This window comes from Arachis duranensis, chromosome 6 (genome assembly GCF_000817695.3).
Source record: "Arachis duranensis cultivar V14167 chromosome 6, aradu.V14167.gnm2.J7QH, whole genome shotgun sequence".
NCBI lineage: Eukaryota > Viridiplantae > Streptophyta > Magnoliopsida > Fabales > Fabaceae > Arachis > Arachis duranensis.
The window spans coordinates 18,264,850-18,287,964 of NC_029777.3; the positions used below are offsets into that span (position 1 = coordinate 18,264,850).

Here is a 23,115-nt window from a genome sequence, read left to right on the forward strand (position 1 = left end):
CTTTTCTGATTTGTAATTTGTTTTCCCACTGTGATGTTTGTTTGCAGAGATGATTAAAATAATGAATCCATGAAGGCCTTTAAAAGGGCAAGGAAGGCTACTACAACTCAAAACATCTCGGCCAAGCCGGTCAGGGAGGGGTCTTCTTAGGTTTCATCGAAGCCTTTGGTTCCGAGCTCTCCCAGACCGAGGAGGATGATCCCTACTCCTCGGGTTCGTTTGGTTGATCCTTCACAAACTTCTGTTGCTACCTCTTCTCCTATCGGCGCTCCTCCTCCAAAAAGACCCTGAACTGTCGAGCCTTTTAATCTAGAGGCTCTCGACTTTGATGCTGTCGGGTTTGTTGATCAACAGATTGCTCCTTATGGTGTCATGCCTACTGATGATGTATCCATTCTTCATCATTTGGATTTTATCACTCGGAGTGGCATTAAACTGGCACACATGGGAGCAGCTTTATACCGGACCGTTCAAGATCTTACTATCCAAGCTACAAAGGCCTTTATGGAGGAGGCAAAATCAGAGTTTGACCGGATTAAGGGGTTTGAAAGAGGAGCTTGAGGTGAAAGTGACCAAGCTGGAGAAGAAGTTGGAGGGGGAAAAGACTCAGGCTATTGGTCTGGCGGCTGTTGTGCAATTAGCTGAGGATATAGTGTTAAAACATAAGGATAGCTATGTTACCACCTATAGGGAGATGATGGATCTCAGAAACAGCTTGGAATCTGTCCAGGCCGATTATACTGAACTTCAAGGTCACCTTGTAGGCAGTGTTAATGCTGCTTATGAGAATCTGAAGGAGCAAGTTTGAGTTTTTGCGCCGGAGCTTGACCTTTCCTTTTTTAGCCTGGACAACATTGTTAGGGATGGTAAGATTGTTCCTGATGACCCTGATGATGATGATGTCGATCGTCCTTTACTGCCTGCCACCAAAACCTCTGTTGTACCGACCTCTTTGACTCCCACTGCTGAGGTCGATCGTCCTAAGTCGGAACCTGATTGTCACATCTTGAACCGGGATGATGGGACAGTGGATGCGGTGCCTCTTCAGACTCGTCCTCCTTCACCCCGTGTTGATGCTGCCGAGAAGTCTTTGGATCCCCAATGATTTATTTAGTATGTTTATGTAGACTGCGTGACTTGTGGGCTTTTGAACTTTTTACATTTGTAGATGGTGTTTCTGACTTTTGCTACTTTCCTAGTTGCTTGTTTAGCAACTTTATTTTGAAAAACAAAGTAGTTTTCAGGCTCTTGGGGCTGACTTTGGTGGCCTCTTGAGTTTTGTTCTTCTTTTGACTTGTGCTTTTTTACGACATGTTGGTCCGCATTTGTCTGGTACCTTATTGTCCGACTTCTTTGGATTACCTTTATATTTTCATACTTGTGGCTTGAGGTTGTGGATGTTTGGGTCCAACTTGTATGTTGACTTCCTTAGTTCGGTCACAAGTTTATTTTTAGTAATCCTCTTTTTTGGACCTTTGTCAGGTCTCTTTCAGGGATTTACTTTTTATAACTTGTTTGTGGGAGGCCGACTTCATCATGCCGGTCCCTTCTAAGTTATTTTTAGTAATTCTCTTTCTTGGATCTTTGTCAGGTCTTTTTCAGGGATTTACTTTTTATAACTTATTTGTGGGAGGCCGACTTCATCATTCCGGTCCCTTCTAAGTTATTTTTACTAATCCTCTTTCTTGGACCTTTGTCAGGTCTCTTTCAGGGATTTACTTTTTATAACTTGTTTGTGGGAGGCCGACTTCATCATGTTGGTCCCTTCTAAGTTATTTTTAGTAATCCTTTTTCTTGGACCTTTGTCAGGTCTCTTTCAGGGATTTACTTTTTATAACTTGTTTGTGGGAGGCCGACTTCATCATGCCGGTCCCTTCTAAGTTATTTTTGTAATTCTCTTTCTTGGACCTCGTTCAGGTCTCTTTCAGGGATTACTTTTATAACTTTTATGTTTTGGGCCGACTTCATCATGTCGGGCCCTTCTAAGTTATTGTAATCCTCTTTTATAGGGCTGGCCAGATCTCTTTCCAGGGATTTACTTATAACTTTGGCTATTGCAACTGGTGCAACTTCTTTACGTCGGCCAGTCTTTAAGTTATTTTTTAGCAATCCATTTTATTAGGACCTCGTCAGGTCCTTTCTATGGATCACTTTCGATAACTTCTTGCATTATTCTATTTTCATCTTTGCCGATTTTGTAGAAATTAGGTTTAATCCTCGTTTGGTTGACCTTTTAAGGAATTTGGTTTTCATCTCTGTTGGTCTTTATTGTGATCGCGCAGTGAAGTTGATTTTCACTTTCTGCCGATCTGTAGCTTTATAATCGGACGATGAATGTTTCAAATTAATGCGGCTTAAGAATTTGTAGAAGATCTAAATAGATTTTATTCAAAAGAAAATGCAAATATATACATGCGAGAGTTTTATCCCTTTAAGTCGAGTGATTTGTAGGTCTTGGATTGGCGCCTCATTAAAAAACCTTTTCAGGAAAAAGAGTGCGCCTTATCCTAAGATCCTTTATCATCCCTAACTATAGTACCTTCTTAGGTTGCAGGCGTGCCATGACCTAGGAAGCTCTCGCTGATCGAGTTTGTACAGTCTGTAATAGCCCTTTCCAAGTACTTCTATGACTCAGTAGGGTCCTTTCCAGTTTGCTGCCAACTTTCCTTCTCCAGGTCAAGCTGTTCTGATATCATTTCGGATTAGGATGAGGTCGTTCTCAGCAAAAACTTGCTGTACTACCTTTTGATTGTATCTCGAAGCCATTCGACGTTTTAACGCTTCTTCCCTGATCCGAGCTCTTTCTTGGACTTCTGGAAGTAGGTCGAGTTCTTCCCTTTGAAGTTGGGAGTTGGCTTCTTTACTATAGTGGATCACTCTAGACGACCCTTCTTTAATCTCTACTGGGATCATTGCCTCCATTCCGTATGCTAATCGGAAGGGTGATTCCTTTATGGTGGAATGTGGCGTTGTTCGATATGCCCATAGAACTTGTGGGAGCTCTTCAGCCCAGGCTCCCTTTGCGTCCTGTAATCTCCGTTTTAGCCCAGCCAATATGACTTTGTTGGCAGCTTCGGCTTGTCCATTGGCTTGGGGATGTTCTACGGAAGTGAATTGTTGTTTTATGTTCAAGTCGGGCCACCAACTTTCTGAAGCCTGCATCTGTGAATTGGGTACCATTGTCTGTAGTAATAGAGTTTGGAACCCCGAACCTTGTGACAATGTTCCTATATAGAAATTTTTGACTTCTTTGAGCAGTGGCATTAGCTAGGGGTTCTGCCTCGATCCACTTTGTGAAATAGTCTACTCCTACTATGAGGAATTTAACTTATCCCGATCCCTGAGGGAAGGGTCCAAGAAGGTCGAGTCCCCATTTTGTGAATGGCCAAGGTGAGGTCACGCTGATAAGTTCTTCTGGCGGGGCGATGTGAAAGTTGGCATGTTTCTGACATGGTGGACATGTCTTTATGAACTATGTGGCTTTTTTTTGTAGAGTTGGCCAATAAAATCCTGCCCGAAGTACTTTTTTGGTAAGTGCTTGCGCTCCGAGGTGGTTGCCACAAATGCCACTGTGTTCTTCTTCTAGAACTTCCTTTGTGTTGAAAGTCGGCATACATTTTACCAATGGTATTGAAATCCCTCTTTTGTATAGAGTATTGTTTATGATAGTGTAGTATTGTGCCTCCCGTTTCAACCTCTTTGCCTCCTTTTCCTCTATGGGGAGTGCTTCTGTTCTGAGGTAATTAATTATGGGACTCATCCATCCTTGATCCTGACCTATTATGGCTAGTACTTTTTCTTCTTCCGAGATTGATGGATTCTGTAGAATTTCTTGGATGAGGCTTCTATTATTGCCCCCTGGTTTGGTGCTGGCTAGTTTCGAGAGTGCGTCAGTTTGGGCATTCTGTTCTTGGGGTATATGACGGACCTCATATTCTCTGAGTTGTCCGAGTTGTTCCATGGTTTTGTCCAAGTACTTTTTCATCGTGGGATCTTTGGCTTGGTAGCTTCCTGCTATTTGTGAAGTGACTACTTGTGAGTCACTGAAGATAATAAGCTTTTGAGCTCCAACCTCCGTAGCCAGCTTCAGACTAGCTAGTAGTGCCTCATATTCTGCTTGGTTGTTTGAGGCAGGGAACCCGAATTTGAGGGAGAGTTTGATTTGGGTTCCTTGGTCGCTTTGAATTATCACACCCGCACCGCTTCCAGTTTTATTTGAGGAACCATCCACGTATAGATTCCATTCTGTAGGGATTTCCAGTGTGTCTATAAATTCTGCAATGAAGTCGGCCAGGTATTGTGATTTGATGGCTGTCCGAGTTTCGTATTGAAGATCGAATTCGGACAACTCAACTGCCCATTGCAAGATTCTGCCCGCCAGGTCTGTTTTCTGTAAAATCTCTTTTATGGGCTGGTTGGTCCGAACCCTAATGGTGTGAGCTTGGAAGTATGGACGAAGTCATCGAGATGTTAGTATGAGAGCGTAGGCAAATTTTTCTATTTTTTGGTAGTTCAGCTCAGACCCTTGTAATGCTTTACTGATGAAGTATACGGGTTGTTGCCCACTATCGTCTTCTCGAACTAGGGATGAGGCTACTGCCCGACTTCCTACCGCGAGGTATAATATGAGTGGTTCTCCTTCCCGTGGTTGAGTTAGGATAGGTGGTTGGCCCAGGAATCTTTTGAAATCTTGGAAGGCTTGCTCGCACTCTGTTGTCCATTCAAACTCCTTTTCCTTCCTTAGGGTGGCGTAGAAGGGAAGAGATCTTATTCTTGATCTGGCTAGAAATCTGGACAAGGCTGCCAACCTCCCGTTGAGTCGTTGCACCTCTTTGACACAAGTCGGAATCTTTATGTCGAGTATGGCCCGGTATTTATCCGGATTTGCCTCGATTCCTCTTTGTGTGAGCGTAAAACCCAAGAATTTGCCAGCTTCCACTGCGAAGGTGCATTTTTCAGGATTGAGTCGCATGCCGTGCCATCTTATACTGTCAAATACTTGGGTCAGGTCGGACAATAGCTTTGCTTCACTTTGTGTCTTTATTAACATGTCATCCACATAGACTTCCATAATTTTTCCGATGTGATCCGTGAAGACCTTATTCATTAATCTCTGATAAGTAGCTCTCGCATTTTTAAGACCAAAAGGCATGACGATGTAGCAGTAGTTTGCCTTTGGGGTTAAGAAGGAAGTTTTTTCTTGGTCGGGTGGATACATTGGGATTTGATTGTATCCCAAGTATGCGTCCAAAAACGAGAGGTATTTATATCCTGAGGAGACATCTACTAGAGAGTCGATACTTGGGAGTGGATAAGGATCTTTTGGGCAGGCTTTGTTAAGATCGGTGTAGTCGGTGCACATTCGCCACTTCCCGTTTGATTTTTTTACCAAGATGACATTAGCTAGCCATAGTGGGTATTTGACTTCTCTTATGAATCCTGCCTCCAGTAGAGCTTGTACCTGCTCTTCCACAGCCTGGAATCATTCTGGTCTGAGCTTTCTACGCCTCTGATAGCTTGTGGCACATTAACTTGGGATCTATGCCTGGCATGTCTGCGGCCTTCCATGCAAAGAAGTCGAAATTATCTCGCAAGAATTGTATGAGTGATTCTTTTATGTCTCCTTTTAGGATTGTACTGACATTGGTTGTTTGGTCCGGGGTGTCTCCGATCTGGATTTTTTCTACTTCACCTTCGGGTTGTGGGCGGAGTTCTTCCCACCTCTGCACTCCACCGAGTTTGATTGTGTGGAATTCTTCTCCTCTGCCTCTAAGGTTTAGGCTTTCATGGTAACAGCGGCGCGCCGTCTTCTGGTCTGATTTTATTGTAGCTATCCCTTCTATAATTGGGAATTTCATGCATAGATGTGAAGTCGAGACTATTGCACCGAGCTGATTAAAGATTGTCCGACCTATTAAGGCATTGTAGGCTGAACTTACGTTGACCATGATGTAATCTATCTTGAGTGTTCTTGACTGGTATCCTTTTTCGAAGGTTGTGTGTAGTGAGATGTATCCAAGTGGTTGAACTGGGGTGTCTCCCAGTCCGAACAGGCTGTTCAGATATACTCTAAGTTCTTTTTCTTCCAGGCCGAGTTTGTCGAAGGTAGTTTTGAACAAGATGTCGGCGGAGCTCCCTTGGTCTATCAGTGTGCGGTGGAGATTTGTGTTTGCCAGTATAACAGTGATGACCATGGGATCGTCGTGTCCTGAGATGATACCGGATGCGTCTTCCTTAGTGAAAGTAATTACGGGGATGTCGGGTGCTTCCTCCTTTCCCTCGACATGATATACTTCTTTAATATATCTTTTGTGAGATGATTTGGAGACTTCTCCTCTCGCAAATCCGCCGTGTATCATGTGGACGTGTCTTTCTGGTGTACGAGGTGATTGCTCGGTTCGTCCGACATCTTCTTCTCTTCTTCTTTTTCTTTGCTCATCGTCTCGGGTGGCTAGATACCGATCTAATTTCCCCTCTCTTAGTAGCTTTTTTATGACATTCTTTAAGTCAAAACATTCGTTGGTGGAATGCCCACGGATTCGATGGTATTCATAATATTTGGTCCGATTTCCTCCTCATTTTTTGCCTTTGAGTGGTCGAGCTGGAGGTATTTTTCAGTGTGACAAACCTCTCTATAGACATCTACAAGGGACACCCGAAGAGGGGTGTAATTGTGGTATTTTTTTATTTTTTCTCCATGTCAATCTTCCTTCTTCTTGGACTCTTTGTCCTTATCCCGGGAGGGATAGGTGAATCTGGATTTTGAGGTCTCTCCCAGTTGAGAGTTTTTCTCCATGTTGATGTACTTCTCCGCTCGTTCTTGCACTTCGTTTAGAGATTTGGGGTGTTTTTTCGATATAGATTGGCTAAAAGGTCCATCTCGCAAGCCATTGATGAGGCCCATAATGGCAGCCTCTGTTGGTAGGTTCTATATGTCCAGTCACGTTTTGTTGAATCTTTCCATGTAGTTACGAAGACTTTCCTGTTCTCCTTGCTTGATTCCTAACAGACTTGGGGCGTGCTTGGCCTTATCTTTTTGGATGGAGAATCTGGCAAAAAACTTCTTGGCTAAGTCGTCGAAACTCGAGATGGACCTAGGAGGTAGATTGTTGAACCATCTAATTACCGTCTTTATTAAAGTAGTCGGAAAGTCTTTGCAACGAACTGCATCTGAGGCGTCGGTGAGGTACATTCTACTTCTGAAATTGCTGAGATGATGGCCGGGATCTATAGTGCCATCGTATAAAGTCATATCCGGGAGTTTAAAGTCTTTTGGGATTTTGGTCTTCATGATCTCCTTGGTGAATGGATCTTGTTCTTTGCGGGAGCTATCCTCATGAGGGGATCGGTTAGCTTTGATCTTGAGATCGGCTTCAAGTTTTAGGAGTTTGTCCTCCTATTCCTGGTGTCGCCTTATTTCTTTTTGTAGATCTTTCTCAGCCTCTCGTTGACGTAGGGCTTCTTCTTCCAGTTGTTTTAAACGGTCTTGAAGCACCTCCATGGCTCCCGTATTCGGAGAATTCTTTTTGTTGTTAAGTTGAAGAGTATCCTTTGGTGTAGTGTCTGCGTTTTTGTGCGGTGTTCTATCCTCTAGATCTGAATTGTGTTCGTTGTCATGGTCATCCGCCATGGTGATGGGATGACTTCCAGGTCCTCGAAAATGGCGCCAATATTTCGAGGGTTACCTGAAACTGTAGGTCAATCTCGGAAGAGATCTTCTGTATTGGTCGGAGCTGTTGTGTCTGATTTGTGGGACTTGGTGATGGTGCTGATCCTTCATCACCGGAGGGTGGTGGTACCTACAAGGGACTCCGATACTTAAGTTAGCAAGGGTATTAAGCAGGTTTTTTGTAGAATCAGAGTATGAGTTATACCTGGGTGCTCCAGTGTATTTATAATGGTGTAGAGTGACCTTTGCAGATAAGATAAGTTAGTTATCTTATCTTATCTTTATTTTATCTTTCATGGGAACCGCCCTTATCTCTATAGGCACGAGCTGCCTTTGGATTTGGGTCGTGTTCCTCTATTTGGGCCCTTCGTTGGGCTTTCCTGGCAATTTGTCCAAGCTCTTTGAGAAGAGGTCGGGTAGCTTAACCTGAGGAGGTCGGTCGTCTCGTTGCTAATCATCCCAGGTCAGACAGCTCGACCCACGGTATGAACACTTCGCAATATCAATACTTGTCGTTCATAGATGCGTACTCGGGATATAATCAAATCTCGATGTACAGGTCGGATTAGGAGAAAACATCTTTCATCATGCCTAGAGCAAATTATTGCTATGTGATCATGCCCTTTGGGCTGAAAAATGCAGGAGCCACATACCAAAGGCTAATGAATAAGGTGTTCGTACCTCACCTTGGAAGTTTAATGGAAGTCTATGTAGACGACATGTTAATAAAAACCAAGGAAGAGGCCAACCTCCTGACCGACCTCTCACAAGTCTTCGGCACCATAAGGGCACATGGGATGAGACTAAATCCCGCAAAGTGCTCCTTTGCAGTAGAGGTCAGAAAATTTTTAGGGTTTATGCTAACACAAAGGGGAATTGAAGCTAACCCCGATAAGGGTAGAGCTGTCCTAAAAATGACGAGCCCGACCTGTTTAAGGGAGGTCTAGCAGCTAAATGGCCGGCTTGCAGCTCTCTCCAGATTTTTGGCAGGATCAACATTGAGATCCCTACTACTTTTTTCCCTACTAAGGAAAGGATGCCAGTTCGAACGGACTCCTGAATGCGAAGAAGCTTTTCAGGAGTTCAAAAGATTCTTGAGCCAACCTCCTATTTTGACCCGACCTAAAATCGGGGAAGAACTCATCCTGTATTTGTCTGTAGTTGAAAAGGCTGTGGCGTCAGCACTAATATGGGAGGATGAGGTCGGACAGCATCCTGTATACTTCACCAGCAAAGTTTTACAAGGCCTCGACTTAAGGTATCAAAAACTGAGAAGTTTGCGTATGCCTTAATAGTGGCATCTCGAAGGCTACAACCCTATTTTCAAGCTCATACAATAAAAGTTCGAACGAACCAGCCCGTGAAGCAATCCTTCTAAAAATAGATATTGCAGGCAGAATGGTTCAATGGGTTATAGAACTATCTGAGTTTGACTTAAAGTATGAAACTCGTATAGCGATTAAAACCCCCAGTGCCTGACCGACTTCATGGTGGAATACGCAGGAGATCAAGAAGAGGCCTCCACAACTTGGGAGTTGTATATGGACGACTCTTCCAATAAAGTCAGAAGTGGCGCATGCATAATATTGGCCAACCAAGAAGGAACCCAAATAGAAGTCTCTCTGAAGTTTGAATTCCCGACTTCCAACAATCAGGCAGAATATGAAGCCTTGATTGTCGGGTTGAAGCTAGGAGAAGAAGTCGGTGCAACCAAAGTAGTGGTCTTCAGTGACTCTCAAGTGGTGACTTCTCAAATCGATAGAGTGTATCAGGCTAAAGACCCAAATATTGAAAAGGTACTTGGACAAAACTTTGGAGTACCTTAGGCGATTCTTAGAGACCGAGGTCAAACACATAACTTGGGATCTTAACATTAGAGCTGACGCCCTCTCCAAGTTAGCAAGTATCAAGCTAGGAGGAAATAACAGAAGCCTAATCCAGAAAACTCTCCAAGATCCATTTGTTGTGAAAACAGAGGCCAAACAAGATATCTTGGAGGTATCCAGCTTAGATCTCAGGTGGATGACCTCATTAATCGAATACATAAAATTCGACATCCTACCCAAAGAGGAAAAAGAAGCCAAGAAAATCCTGAGGGAGGCATAAAGCTACACCTTGGTGAAAAATATCCTCTATAAAAGAGGAATCTCCACGCCATTGTTGAAGTGCGTCCCGAATTCAAAGACAACAGAAGTTCTGGAAGATGTGCACATTGGTATCTGCGGAAACCATCTCAGAGTAAGGTCTTTAGCCAGGAAAGTTATCCGAGCCGGGTTCTACTAGCCGACCTTGCAGAAGGATGCTACCGAGTTCGTGAAGAAATGTCAGCCATGCCAAATGCATGCCAACTTTCATGTCGCTCCTCCCGAAGAGCTCATCAGCATAACTTCTCCATGGCCTTTTGCAAAATGGGGATTAGACCTGCTCGTACCATTTTTCCAAACGCCTGGACAAGTAAAATACTTCATAGTAGGAGTAGACTAGTTCACAAAATGGATTGAAGCAGAACCCTTGGTCACCATTACAGCCCAGAGAAGTCGGAAGTTCCTCTACAAAAATATCATTACCAGGTATGGAATTCTCCATTTCATCACCAAAGATAATGGAACCTAGTTCACCAACTCTACATTCAAAAATTTGGTAGCCAGCATGAAGATCAAGCACCAGTTCACCTCAGTTGAACACCCACAAGCAAATGGGCAAGCGGAGGCAGCCAATAAAGTCATACTGGCTGGATTGAAGAAAAGGCTTCAAGATGCAAAGGGGGCTTGGGTCGAGGAGCTCCCTCAAGCGTTATGGGCCTATCGAACCACATCTCAATCAGCTACTGGAGAAACACCCTTCCAACTTGCTTATGGCATATAAGCCATGATACCAGTTGAAGTCAACGAGCAAAGTCTAAGGGTGAGGTTCTATGATGAGGTCGGCAATATTCAGGCACATAAAGAAGAACTCGAACTACTCCCTGAAGTCCGAGAACAAGCATAGATAAGGGAAGCGGCATTAAAGCAAAGGATGACAAACAAATACAATAAGAAAGTCATTCGTAGAAGTTTCACCTCAGACGACTTGGTCTTGATTAGGAATGACATCGGCGTAAACAAGTTAGGTGAAGGAAAACTCATTGCCAATTGGAAGGGGCCATATAGGATAATTGAAGTACTCGGAAAGGGGTATTACAAAGTGTCCGACCAAGAGGGAAGCGAGCTCCCCAGGTTATGGCACACCTGCAACATGAGGAGGTATTATAGCTAGAAGCGAACTCCCCTTTCTGATGTACTTTTTTTCCCAACTTCATAGTTTTTTTCCAAAAAGGATTTTCTTGAAGGGGGTTTTAACGAGGCATCAAAGCGGGGACTAATGGTTTAAAAGTTTTAAATCCCTTAGTAGCTAAACAACAACTTTTGTAAAATTTATCTCCACCAATCAAAAAGCATTTACTTTATCTCTTTCATAAATTCCATTAGTATTATTATCCTAAGAAACACACCGATTTAAGCTGGAAAAAGCGTGAAAATCCTTTGACCGACATGAGTGGTCGGCGAGATGAAACAACGAGGTACAAATCGGTGTAAAGAGGTTATAAGAGACTATCATGATAACCTCGAAAGTAATATCGCTAATGACTTACAAGTCAAAGAGCTCGAGAAAAACAAAATGCATCGCAAAAATGACCTACGCTATGAAAGCAGTTCGATAAGCAAAATCGAGTATGTAAGTTTGAAATAATGGAACACAAAAGAGATACGAAAATCCCTCGAGGATAGAAGTGAATACTTTCTTAAGTTTTTAAAGAGTTTTTGCCAATAAATAAAACTGTCTAACTCGGACAAAACAACCCACATGACGAAAAGATTTTTTCAAAAGATCGAAGGGATTTTTCGCAAGAACCTTAGGAAGATAAAGCATCAAAACATCCGCAAGCATGCAAAATCAAAATATTTTGATAAAAGGCTCTTGTCCAAAAAAAAAGGACCAACAACATAAATAACTTCTTTTGTTAATAACCCTATTAAAGGTTAAAATGTCAGGAAACCACCATATCAAACAAACATATAAAAATAAAATTGTTCAAAAAGGGCCCCACAAGCCGGGCCCAAATAGCTAAAATTACTGGGAAGGAAGAGTGGAGTCATCAAGAGGAATGGAACTCGGGTCTGCTGCAGGAGTCGGAGGGGTCGGAGCAATTTCTTCGGCGGCAAAAGTCGGAGACTCAGAAGAACTCGGCAGAAATCCTTCCTGTTGATCCACCTCACGAGGAGGAGATTCAATAATTTGTTGCCCACTAGTCTTCAGCTCAGAATCAGTTTTAGGACGAGGAGGAGAGACAATTGCCCCATCAACGACCACCTTGTCAAGATAGAGGGGTGAAAGGTCTAAGTCGGGAGCGATAACTCCGACTTGTTCCTTGAAGACTGGTGTACATAATTGTGATTTACACTTTTCATAACTCGAACAATTCTTAGCAATGGCTCCAAAAACTTGGTGCACATTACTATGGTTCACTCACATTCTTCACAACTTCGCACAACTAACCAGCAAGTGCACTGGGTCGTCCAAGTAATACCTTACGTGAGTAAGGATCGATCCCACGGAGATTGTTGGTATGAAGCAAGCTATGGTCATCTTGTAAATCTCAGTCAGGCGGATTCAAATGGTTATAATGGTTTTCGAAAATAAAGATAGAGATACTTATGTAATTCATTGGTAGGAATTTCAGATAAATGTATGGAGATGCTGTGTTCCTTCTGAATCTCTGCTTTCCTACTGTCTTCCTCTAATCATTCTTACTCCTTTCCATGGTATTCATACCCTGGATCAAGCTGTCCGACCCGGGATGTTCTACAGACAAAGCAACCGACCTCTTCAGGTCAGGACAACCCGACCTCTTTCCAAAGAGCTCGGCCAAGTCACCAGAAAAGCCCAAAGAAGGGCCCAAATAGAGGGACACACCCCAAATCCTAAGGCAGCCCAAGCCTACAGAGAGAAGGGTGGTTCCCATGAAGATAAGCTAACCTCACCTAGAAGGTAAGATAAGATAAGATAACAACTTATCTTATCTAAAAAGGTCATGCCTCATCACTATAAATACACTGGAGCATCCAAGTATAACTCATATTCTGATTCTACTCAATACCTGCTTAAGACCCTTGCTAACTTAAGTATCGGAGTCCCTTGCAGGTACCCCCCACCCTCCGGGAACGTAGGATCAGCACCATCACCAAGTCAGACACAACAGCACCGACCAGCACAGAAGATCTAGTCCGAGATCGACCCACAGTTTCAGGTAACCCTCGGAACACATGGCAAGCTGTATGTAGGGCATCACTGTTGTTAATGGCTACTTCCCATCATCTCATTGAAAATGGTCCAAATGCTCTATCACAGCACGGCTAATCATCTGTCGGTTCTCGATCATGTCGGAATAGAATCCATTGATTCTTTTGCGTCTGTCACTACGCCCAACAATCGTGAGTTTGAAGCTCGTCACAGTCATTCAATCCCTAAATCCTACTCAGAATACCACAGACAAGGTTTAGACTTTCTGGATTCTCAAGAATGGCCGCCAATAATTCTAGCTTATACGACAAAGATTCTGATTAAGGAATCCAAGAGATACGCGCTCGATCTAAGGTAGGACAGAAGTGGTTGTCAGTCACGCCAATATTCATCATGTTGAAGTGCAACGAATATCTTAGAATAAGAATAAGTGTGAATTGAATAGAAGAACAATAGTACTCTGCATTAATACTCGAGGTACAGTAGAGCTCCACACCTTAATCTATGGTGTGTAGAAATTTCATCGTTGAAAGTACATAAGTGATCAAGGTCCAGGCATGGCCGAATGGCCAGCCCCCATGGTCTAAGAACTGAACGTCCAGAGATAGATACCAAGATGAAAATACAATAGTAAAAAGTCCTATTTATACTAGACTAGCTACTAGGGTTTACAGAAATAATTCTAAGTGCAGAAATCCACTTCCGGGCCACTTTGGTGTGTGCTTGGGCTGGGCTTGAGCTTTACACATGCAGAGGCTTCTCTTGGGGTTAAACGCCAAGTTGTAACATGTTTTTGGCGTTTAACTCTGGTTTGTGACATGTTTTTAGCGTTTTACTCCAGAATGCAGCATGGAACTGGCGTTAAACGCCAGTTTACGTCATCTAAACTCGAATAAAATATAGACTATTATATATTGATGGAAAGTTATGGATGTATACTTTCCAACACCGTTGAGAGCATGCCATTTGGAATTCTGTAGCTCCAGAAAATCTATTTCGAGTGCAGGGAGGTCGAATCCAACAACATCAGCAGTCCTTTGTTAGCCTGAATCAGATTCTTGCTTAGGTCCCTCAATTTCAGCCAGAAAATACCTGAAATCACAGAAAAATACATAAACTCATAGTAAAGTCTAGAAATGTGAATTTTGCATAAAAACTAATAAAAACATCCCTAAAAATAGCTAGATCTTACTAAAAACTACCTAAAAACAATGTCAAAAAGCGTATAAATTATCCGCTCAACACAACACCAAACTTAAATTGTTACTTGTCCTCAAGCAACTAAAAATCAATTAGGATAAAAAGAAGAGAATATACTATAAATCCCAAAATATCAATGAATATTAGTTTTAATTAGATGAGCGGGACTTGTAGCTTTTTGCTTCTGAACAGTTTTGGCAGCTCACTTTATCCTTTGAAGTTTATAATGATTGGCATCTATAGGAACTCAGAGTTCAGATAGTGTTATTGATTCTCCTAGTTTAGTATGTTGATTCTTGAACACAGCTACTTTATGAGTCTTGGTCGTAGCCCTAAGCACTTTGTTTTCCAGTATTACCACCGGATACATAAATGCCACAAACACATGACTGGGTGAACCTTTTCAGATTGTGACTCAACTTTGCTAAAGTCCCCAGTTAGAGGTGTCCAGAGCTCTTAAGCACACTTTTTTTGCTTTGGATCACGACTTTAACCACTCAGTCTCAAGCTTTTCACTTGGACCTGCATGCCACAAGCACATGGTTAAGGACAGCTTGATTTATCCGCTTAGGCCTGGATTTTATTTCCTTGGGCCCTTCTATCCATTGATGCTCAAAGCCTTAGATCCTTTTTACCCTTGCCTTTTGGTTTTAAGGGCTATTGGCTTTTTCTGCTTGCTTTTTCTTTATATTTTTTTCGAAAGCTTTTGTTATTCACTGCTTTTTCTTGCTTCAATAATCAATTTTATGATTTTTCAGATCATCAATAACATTTCTCTTTTTCATCATTCTTTCAAGAACCAACAATTTTAACATTCATAAACAACAAGATAAAAAATATGCACTGTTCAAGCATTCATTCAGAAAACAAAAAGTATTGTCACCACATCAATATAATTAAACTAAATTCAAGGATGAATTCGAAACTCATGTACTTCTTGTTCTTTTGTATTAGAAATATTTTTCATTTAAGAAAGGTGAAGGATTCATGGAATTATTCATAACCTTAAGACATAGACACTAGACACTAATGATCATGTAGTAAAGACACAAACATAGACAAACATGAGGTTCATAAACCGAAAAACAGAGAAATAAGGAAGTTAAGAAATGAGTCCACCTTAGTGATGGTGGCGCCTTCTCCTTGAAGGACCAATGGTGTTCTTGAGGTCCTCTATGTCTCTTCCTTGCCTTTGTTGCTCCTCCCTCATAGCTCTTTGATCTTCTCTAATCTCATTGAGAATAATGGAGTGCTCTTGGTGTTCTACCCTTAATTGGTTTATATCATTATTCTTGTTTGCTCTATCCTCTTCTTAGTGATGGACTTGTCCTCTTCAATGAGGATGTCTCCTTCTATGACAACTCCAGCTGAGTAGCATAGATGGCAAATGAGATGAGGAAAAGCTAGCCTTGCCAAGGTGGAGGGCTTTTCGGCTACTTTGTAGAGTTCTAGAGAGATGACTTCATGAACTTCTACTTCCTCTCCAATCATGATGCTATGGATCATGATGGCCCGATCCACAGTTACTTCGGATCAGTTGCTAGTGGGGATGATGGAGCGTTAGATGAACTCCAACCATCCTCTAGCCACAAGCTTAAGGTCTAGTCTTCTCAATTGAACTGGCTTGCCTTTTGAGTCTCTTTTCCATTGAGCTCCTTCCACACATATGTCCATGAGGACTTGGTCCACCCTTTGATCAAAGTTGACCCTTCTAGTGTAGGGGCGTACGTCTTCTTGCATTATAGGCAAGTTGAACGCCAACCTTACATTTTTCGGACTGAAATCTAAGCATTTCCCCCGAACCATTGTAAGATAATTCTTTGGATTTGGGTTCATACTTTGATCATGGTTCCTATTGATCCATGCATTGGCATAGAACTCTTGAACTATTAAGATTCTGACTTGTTGAATGGGGTTGGTAAGAACTTCTCAACCTCTTCTTTGGATCTCATGTCGGATCTCCGGATACTCATTTTTCTTGAGCATGAAAGGGACCTCAGGGATCACCTTCTTCTTGGCCACAACTTTATAGAAGTAGTCTTGATGGGCTTTTGAGATGAATCTCTCCATCTTCCATGACTCGGATGTGGAAGCTTTTGTCTTCCCTTTCCTCTTTCTAGAGGTTTCTCCGGCCTTAGATGATTTCGAAGGAAAGCATCATCCATAGCAATTTGGCTATGAGAAAAGATGCGCTTCCGAATGAACTTCGGACCATCGAAACCGGCCTCTCTAGTAATAGAACCAGACTTTGAGGTCTTACGTTTCTTCCTTTCAGGTTCGGAAGAGGGCCGGACTAGGGGGACAGGGGTAGGAGGAGGAAGAGGAGAAGCAAAGGTATGGTTTACCAAAATTGGGCGAGAGGAGGTCCCCAAGTCATGAAGAAGAGGAGGAACGCCAGAAGCTCCGACCTTAGCAGCATCAGCTTGGGCACGAGCCTTCCTCTTGGCCTCCTGGATCTTTTGGTAAGCAGCGCTGACCCGCTCTTCATCATTTTTGAAAGAAAGAACAAAAGATGGTCAGCCTACAAACCGGAAAGGAACATATTTCAAGTCAGAATTCTTCAAAAACAACCACAAAGAAACAAAAGCTACCTAGCTCGGTTTGGACGAAACTTGGAGGGCCAACAATGAATTTTTTAGTATCCAAATTTGGAGCTCTCCCCCAGGCCTCTCGAAAAAATCCAACAATGGCCTCCTCTACCTCATCCAAATCATCCAGGCCATATTTCTCAACGGGGGAGGCCTCTGACCAGTACAGAGGAAATAGGGGCTGGCTGTTCTCACTCAAGAAAAAAGGATGATGGCCTTCTACAGCCTGAACCTTGAAAAAGAACTTTTTGAAGTTGTGAAAAGACTCGTTAAAGATGGAAAAAAATTTTTAGACCTTGAATATCCTGGAAAGACACCCACTGCTGTTTGTTTTGTTTATTGGAAGCACTAAAAGGTTTAGTCAAATGGAAGAGATAGAAAAATATTTTTAAAGAGGTTGGAAAATCGAGCTCTTGGCTAACAAGTTGGCAGATCCTCATAAAATTCCAAGAATTGGGATGAAGCTGGGTATGGACAACTCGGCAATGGGACAAAACATCCATTTTAAAATCAGAAAAAGGAAGGAAAACCCCCAAACGGGTGAAAAGGTAGTCGTACATGATGAAAAAATGAGAGTCGAAATCAGCAATTCTCCCATAATAAACCCGGTCTTCAGGATCCGGGGCCACTAATTCATACTTAGGCTCGTCAGCCTTAAGACTACAAATCCTATGATCGGTGTGAAGCTCGGTTATGAAGTCAGTATCCACTAAAGGTTTCTCAATAAGCACATAATCATCTATCCATCTCAAGAGGGTCTCAGGGATACGGAAGACATTTTTTCAGCAATAAGGGAGTGTATATAAAAGCGATAAGACCTACAAAGAAAAATAAAATAATCAAAATATAGGGCTCCCAAAGACAAGACAGTTTCATCGAAAGAAAATAAGAAAAAGAATCACCAGGCGGCAATAACGATTTCTAATAAACATGCAAAAATCCTAAAGCCTCGCATTGCAAATAAAGGTATGGTAAAGGCACGAAATTTTCTTCAAACACGTAAGAAATATAGAAAGCACTACACAAATGGCAAGGGAAGATAAAGAACTAACCTTTTTCTGTAAAATAAAAAAGAAGTAGTCGCGACGATAGAAAGCAGCAAAGCACCCGAGAACGGAAGACCAAAAGGATTTTTTGAATAAAAAGAGTGAGAGAGCAGGAAAGAAACTTCAAAGAGAAGACGAAAGAAAACAAAGGAAGAAGAGGAAAAAAGTATTTATAACAGACTAGGGGTATAACAGTAAAACGACGTAGTCATTAAAGAAACGCGCTGTTACCAATGTAACTGCCCCCGCGTATAAATGCAGAACCCCAAATGGACGCAACGTTTGATTAGACGCGACGCTTGAGAAATTCAAAATCACGTCGGTTTTAAACTAAAATCACATCGTTTTCTGACTTGAATGGACCCGAGTTTAATTATTACTCAAAGCCAACTCATAGCCAAGAGGTTGGACTCAAGTAGGGGCACTGTTCATACCCTGGTCCAATATTATGGCCCAAGTCCAAGTAAGCCAAAAGTCCCAATCCAAAGATTGGCCTTTACCACCTACCCGACCTCCCTAAAGAGGTCAGGCGCGATATAAGCTCCTCCTCAAAGAGGTCGGGTTCGACATTAGCTGGCAGATAAACACTTATTCATCAAATAAGTAACTTCCCCCTAAAATCTATCATCCACTTCTAGAAGAGATATCTCAACAACTCTAAGATAAAGGGATGGTTATCCACCTTGAGAAGTGGAACTACTCCAACAGTGGTTATTGAACCATCACCTATAAATACACTGACACACTCCGGTAAAGTTAAGTTCTAATACACTCAAAACCTGTGTACCCCCTTGCTAACTTAGGCATCGGAGTATCTTTGCAAGTACCATCCCCCATGCTTTCACATACACCACTCGAATGGCGGCTCTCAAACATCAATCAAGTCGGAGACCATCCTCCTTTAGCGTTTGGGCTTCTCATTCAAGCCCAACACTCCTATTCCAAGTTACCCACATAACAGATATATATGCAGGAGTTTTTCATTTTGAATTTCTGAATTTTGCTTGAATTTTATAAAATTTTTGCTCGTTATGAATTTTATTGAATATTGATTGTTGTTGTGATGATGTTGGTTTACGAGGGTTCTTTTTCAATTTTTTTATGTAGTAATGTAAAATTTGGATTTCACCATAAGTTTGTCTAAGAAGAAAATTGGGAAGGAAAAACGTTGAAGAACAGAAATATCAGAAATATCATAAATTTAAACTTATTATAAGGAAAAGACAGGAGTATACAAGTAATTTTACAGTTTATTAACATTTTTTTTATGTTTAACGTTGATAGGGATTAAATTAAAAAAATTAATGTATAAAAACTCAATTAAAAAAAATATAAGAATCTAATTAAAAAATTGATCAAATTATAGAGACTTATAAAATAATTAAACCTAATTTTTACGCACTTATCTATTGACATCATGCTAACCGCTAACATCATCAATGAAGACATGGATTAAATAGTGTATTTATAATTAGAATAAATAATTAATTTTAATCATTGAAAATTCGTATGCTAATAAAATTAGTTATAAAAGATAGATTTTAACAAAAATATTCAATCAAATTGATCGTATATTAAAAAAATAACATTAAATTTTTTTTATTATTCTTTCTTTAATAAAAGATAAGCATATTATAAATCAACAATCAATATAAATTATTTTTTCACACTCCAATTTTTATGTGCTCAAATAGAGGATTGTAACTAGAGAAGAGAACAAAATCAAAATTATAGATTCCAATTCCATATTATTCAAAGATCAAATAATGAAAGCTTAAGTAAAAAGAAATAAATAAATTAAATAAATAAAAGGAATCAATAATAAAAACAAGAAATTGAAAAAGCAAATTATAAAAAACCACAGCATACAAACACCTTACTTAGAATAATTTTATATCACAATAAATAAAAATACTAAAATATAATTTATTATAAAAATAATAAAAAAATATAAACACACATTAATAAAACAAAGCTAACTGAAAAAAGTAAAAAAAAAAAAGGTTAGGATTAAGATTTAAAAAGAGTTAGATTTTTTTTATTTAAAATGAAGTAAAAACAAAGATGAAATAGATAGAAAGGGATGGGAGTAACTTACTTGGAGAAGGGGAAAGAAACACAGCTCCGGCGACAGAAGGTGCAGCAACGACATCAACGATGGCGGAGACGGAGGGAGAAGCTCTATTTTAGGCAACGAAACAGGATTAAGACGATTTCACAGAATCTTTGAAAAAGAATGTAGGTGGTTGGCGTTGGCAAAGGGTGGTCGGACGAGCTGCCAAAAGTAGAGAGAGAAGAGAACGTTGGAGAGAGAGGGTGTGTGTTGCGAAAATGATGAGGGAAAAGGTTTACGTTTTGAATTTAGGGTAATTAAGTTTATCGGCAGATAAATCTGATAGTAACGTATTATAGATTACCAAAATGCAGCATTCTACTAATTAGATTTACTGGCAAAAAAATTCACCGTTAAATCCCACATTAAATTTTGCGCCTATTTTTCCGTTTTTCTTCCAATTATTATCAGTAAATTTACCGTTGAAAATAAAAATTCGCTGATAATAATTTGACCCGACAAATCTAAAATATAAACCATCAATAAATCTACCGATATATAAAGCTAACATTAATGTGTAACACTAAATTTAACGGTATTCAATATTTTTTTTTAGTAATTTCTTTAATCTTCTCATGCCAAAAAAATGAAACGAGAAAATTAACTATTGAATCAAATATTCTTTGGTCACACTTGTGTGTGATTAATAATCCTTTTAATTATTTAATTACTAATTATTGCAAGTATAATTGAAGCCAAGTTTCAGTGTGAATGAAAGAACTTGACCAAAAAAAAAAATTCACTGTCCAGAATAATTTATTTTTTAGTAATATTTATCCTATCAACTTGCAGTTAAAATTTGTAGTGATCTAGTGTGGTTAATCTAATTTAAATATGCATTAATTTATTTGAATTAAAATTTTGTGTAATTTGCACACATGTTTTATGACGAATATAAATTATTAACGTTGTTTAAATAATAATTAACGGTTAATTCAAAACAAAAGAAATGAAGTCAATAATTTTATCATAGATGATTATATAGTTGTCCAAATTCTAATTAAATTAATATTAATTATTATCATAATTAAATTCTTTTAATAGCTATAAAACATATTATAAAAGGTAATATACCCTTAAATAAGAGAGTTGACTAGAATTTATCCTTTTAAATTTTTATATAGATGTCAAGAATATTTGATGTATGAACAATGTTTTTCTATTTTCACTATTCTATTTCAAAGTGTATATATATCTTGTATATGGGAACCTATATTATATGGCGGCGCAAACCACTACTAGCAGAAGTTGATGGACTCGCCAATTAATCAATATTGTCAGAGAACGTGATTATTCCATTGAAAATTGATTAACTTGTGGCAATTTGCGGTTGTGGTTCTTGTTGTGATGAGTTGGTGTCAGACAGTCTTCCATGCTTATCGAGTTCAAGAATACTCTGAGAAACTATGTAATCTAGTGCAGCAACAATATCACGAACATGTGGACGAAAAATTGGTTGGTCCTGCAGACACATTGCGGTTATACAAATCGCATGATGCATGCAACGCACAGGATAGCTTCCCCGCAATCGAGGGTCAACCATTTGCCTAAACTTTTTCCTGTCACTTAAGAAAGCACGAGCCTGCATGCAAGTAAGGTAACGTGTGTATGTGTAATTATGAGAAAAAAGAATAATTGTAAGAATGTGTACGTGTATGTATATGTATAGCGGCGTCGTCTATATACGTACCCATGAAACTAAGTTTTGGCTGCCTTGTTTTCTAGTGAAATCCATGGCCTTACGACCAGTGATCAACTCGAGCAAGACAACACCAAAGCTGTAAATATCGGATTTAAGAGTTAATTTTCCACTCATGGCATATTCGGGGGCGCAGTAGCCGTACGTTCCCATGACTCTGGTGGAAACATGGGTGTTGTCTCCAACAGGCCCTAGCTTGGCGAGCCCAAAATCTGAGAGTTTTGGGTTGAAATCATTGTCTAATAAGATATTCGCCGATTTCAAGTCGCGATAGATAACAGGTGGATTTGCTTTGCAATGGAGATACTCCAGCCCACGAGCAGCCCCGGCCGCGATTTTCATTCGAGTTATCCAACTTAGCCCTCCTTCCTTATTATTATTCAATGTAGGATCTGCTGCTGCAAATTCATTTCATGAATAATTATTAGAGCTTGCGTTAGTTGCATTGTCATTGATAGCATTAATTAATTAAATATAATTACCAAAAAGATGATCTTCAAGGCTACCCATGGGCATATATTCATACACCAACAGCCTCTGCTCACCATCGGTGCAATAGCCAATCAAGTTAACGAGATTAGAATGGTGGAGGAGGCTAAGCATAAGCACCTCTGTCACAAATTCTTGAAAACCTTGATGCCCGTCATGATTTAATTGTTTTACAGCAACCACCTATATATCAAAGCTAAGTCATGTCTAGATCATATATATATTTGTAAAATAAATAACATGGATGCATGCCTGGCCTGTCAAGAGACGACCCTTGTAAACCCTTCCAAAACCGCCTTCCCCAATCAAGTTGGCTTCCTTGAAAGTGTCGGTTGCCCATTCAAGCTCCCGAAAACCAAAGCTGATGGCAGCGTCTGTCTTGCTTTCACCCCGATCCTGCTTCTTCTTCTTCCGCCCTCTCCCTGTATTATTCTTCTTAAAGTAGTTCTCAATTAATAATTCCATTCTGTTCATCTCCCCGGGCCCATGCTTCCCGTGGTGATCATCATCAACAAGGCAAGAGAAGCAGCTCATTTCATCTGATGTTGATGATGATTCTCAATCATCGAATTTTCGATAGTAATATATTACACAAATATATGGATCGGATAGTGGCAGATGCATGCATGCACATGCAACACAAACAAATTAAATTAATCTAAGTAGCGGCAATAGAAATATAGAGAAATTACGCCTTCGAGCCTTCAATTCGTCGTATTTCTATCATTCATGCCAAATTTAGAACACCAGACAACACTAATTTTATCGAATACCAAGTGTATCTTCATTGTCTCCTTATCAAGTCTACCTTTCTAACTACTTTCCTCGTTTTTTTCTTTAACTAACGCGTAAAGACTAAATATTCACTAGATTAAATTATTCTTATTTTTTCAAAAAATAAAAACCTGCATACACAAAAATTAAGTTATCGACATGTATTTATGTAATTTACACATAATCTTTTAGGTGTTTATTTTATGGTAATCACTTAAATACAGATATTTAAAAACGTTTTAAAAGACGGATACAAA

The 23,115-nt window shown here is 40.2% G+C and overlaps 1 protein-coding gene across 1 annotated transcript; it reads right to left on the reverse strand.

Annotated features, from left to right (window-relative positions):
• Positions 1 to 11,779: 11,779 nt before the first annotated feature.
• Positions 11,780 to 22,618, reverse strand: LOC107493287 (probable serine/threonine-protein kinase PBL21). Its single transcript, XM_021125756.2, has 6 exons — positions 22,337 to 22,618; positions 22,078 to 22,267; positions 21,587 to 21,993; positions 21,261 to 21,478; positions 19,882 to 19,964; positions 11,780 to 12,084 (listed from the first exon to the last, which is right to left on the reverse strand). The coding sequence occupies exons 1-6, from the start codon at positions 22,616 to 22,618 to the stop codon at positions 11,780 to 11,782; spliced, it is 1,485 nt and encodes a 494-aa protein (XP_020981415.2).
• Between the last annotated feature and the right edge of the window lie 497 nt (positions 22,619 to 23,115).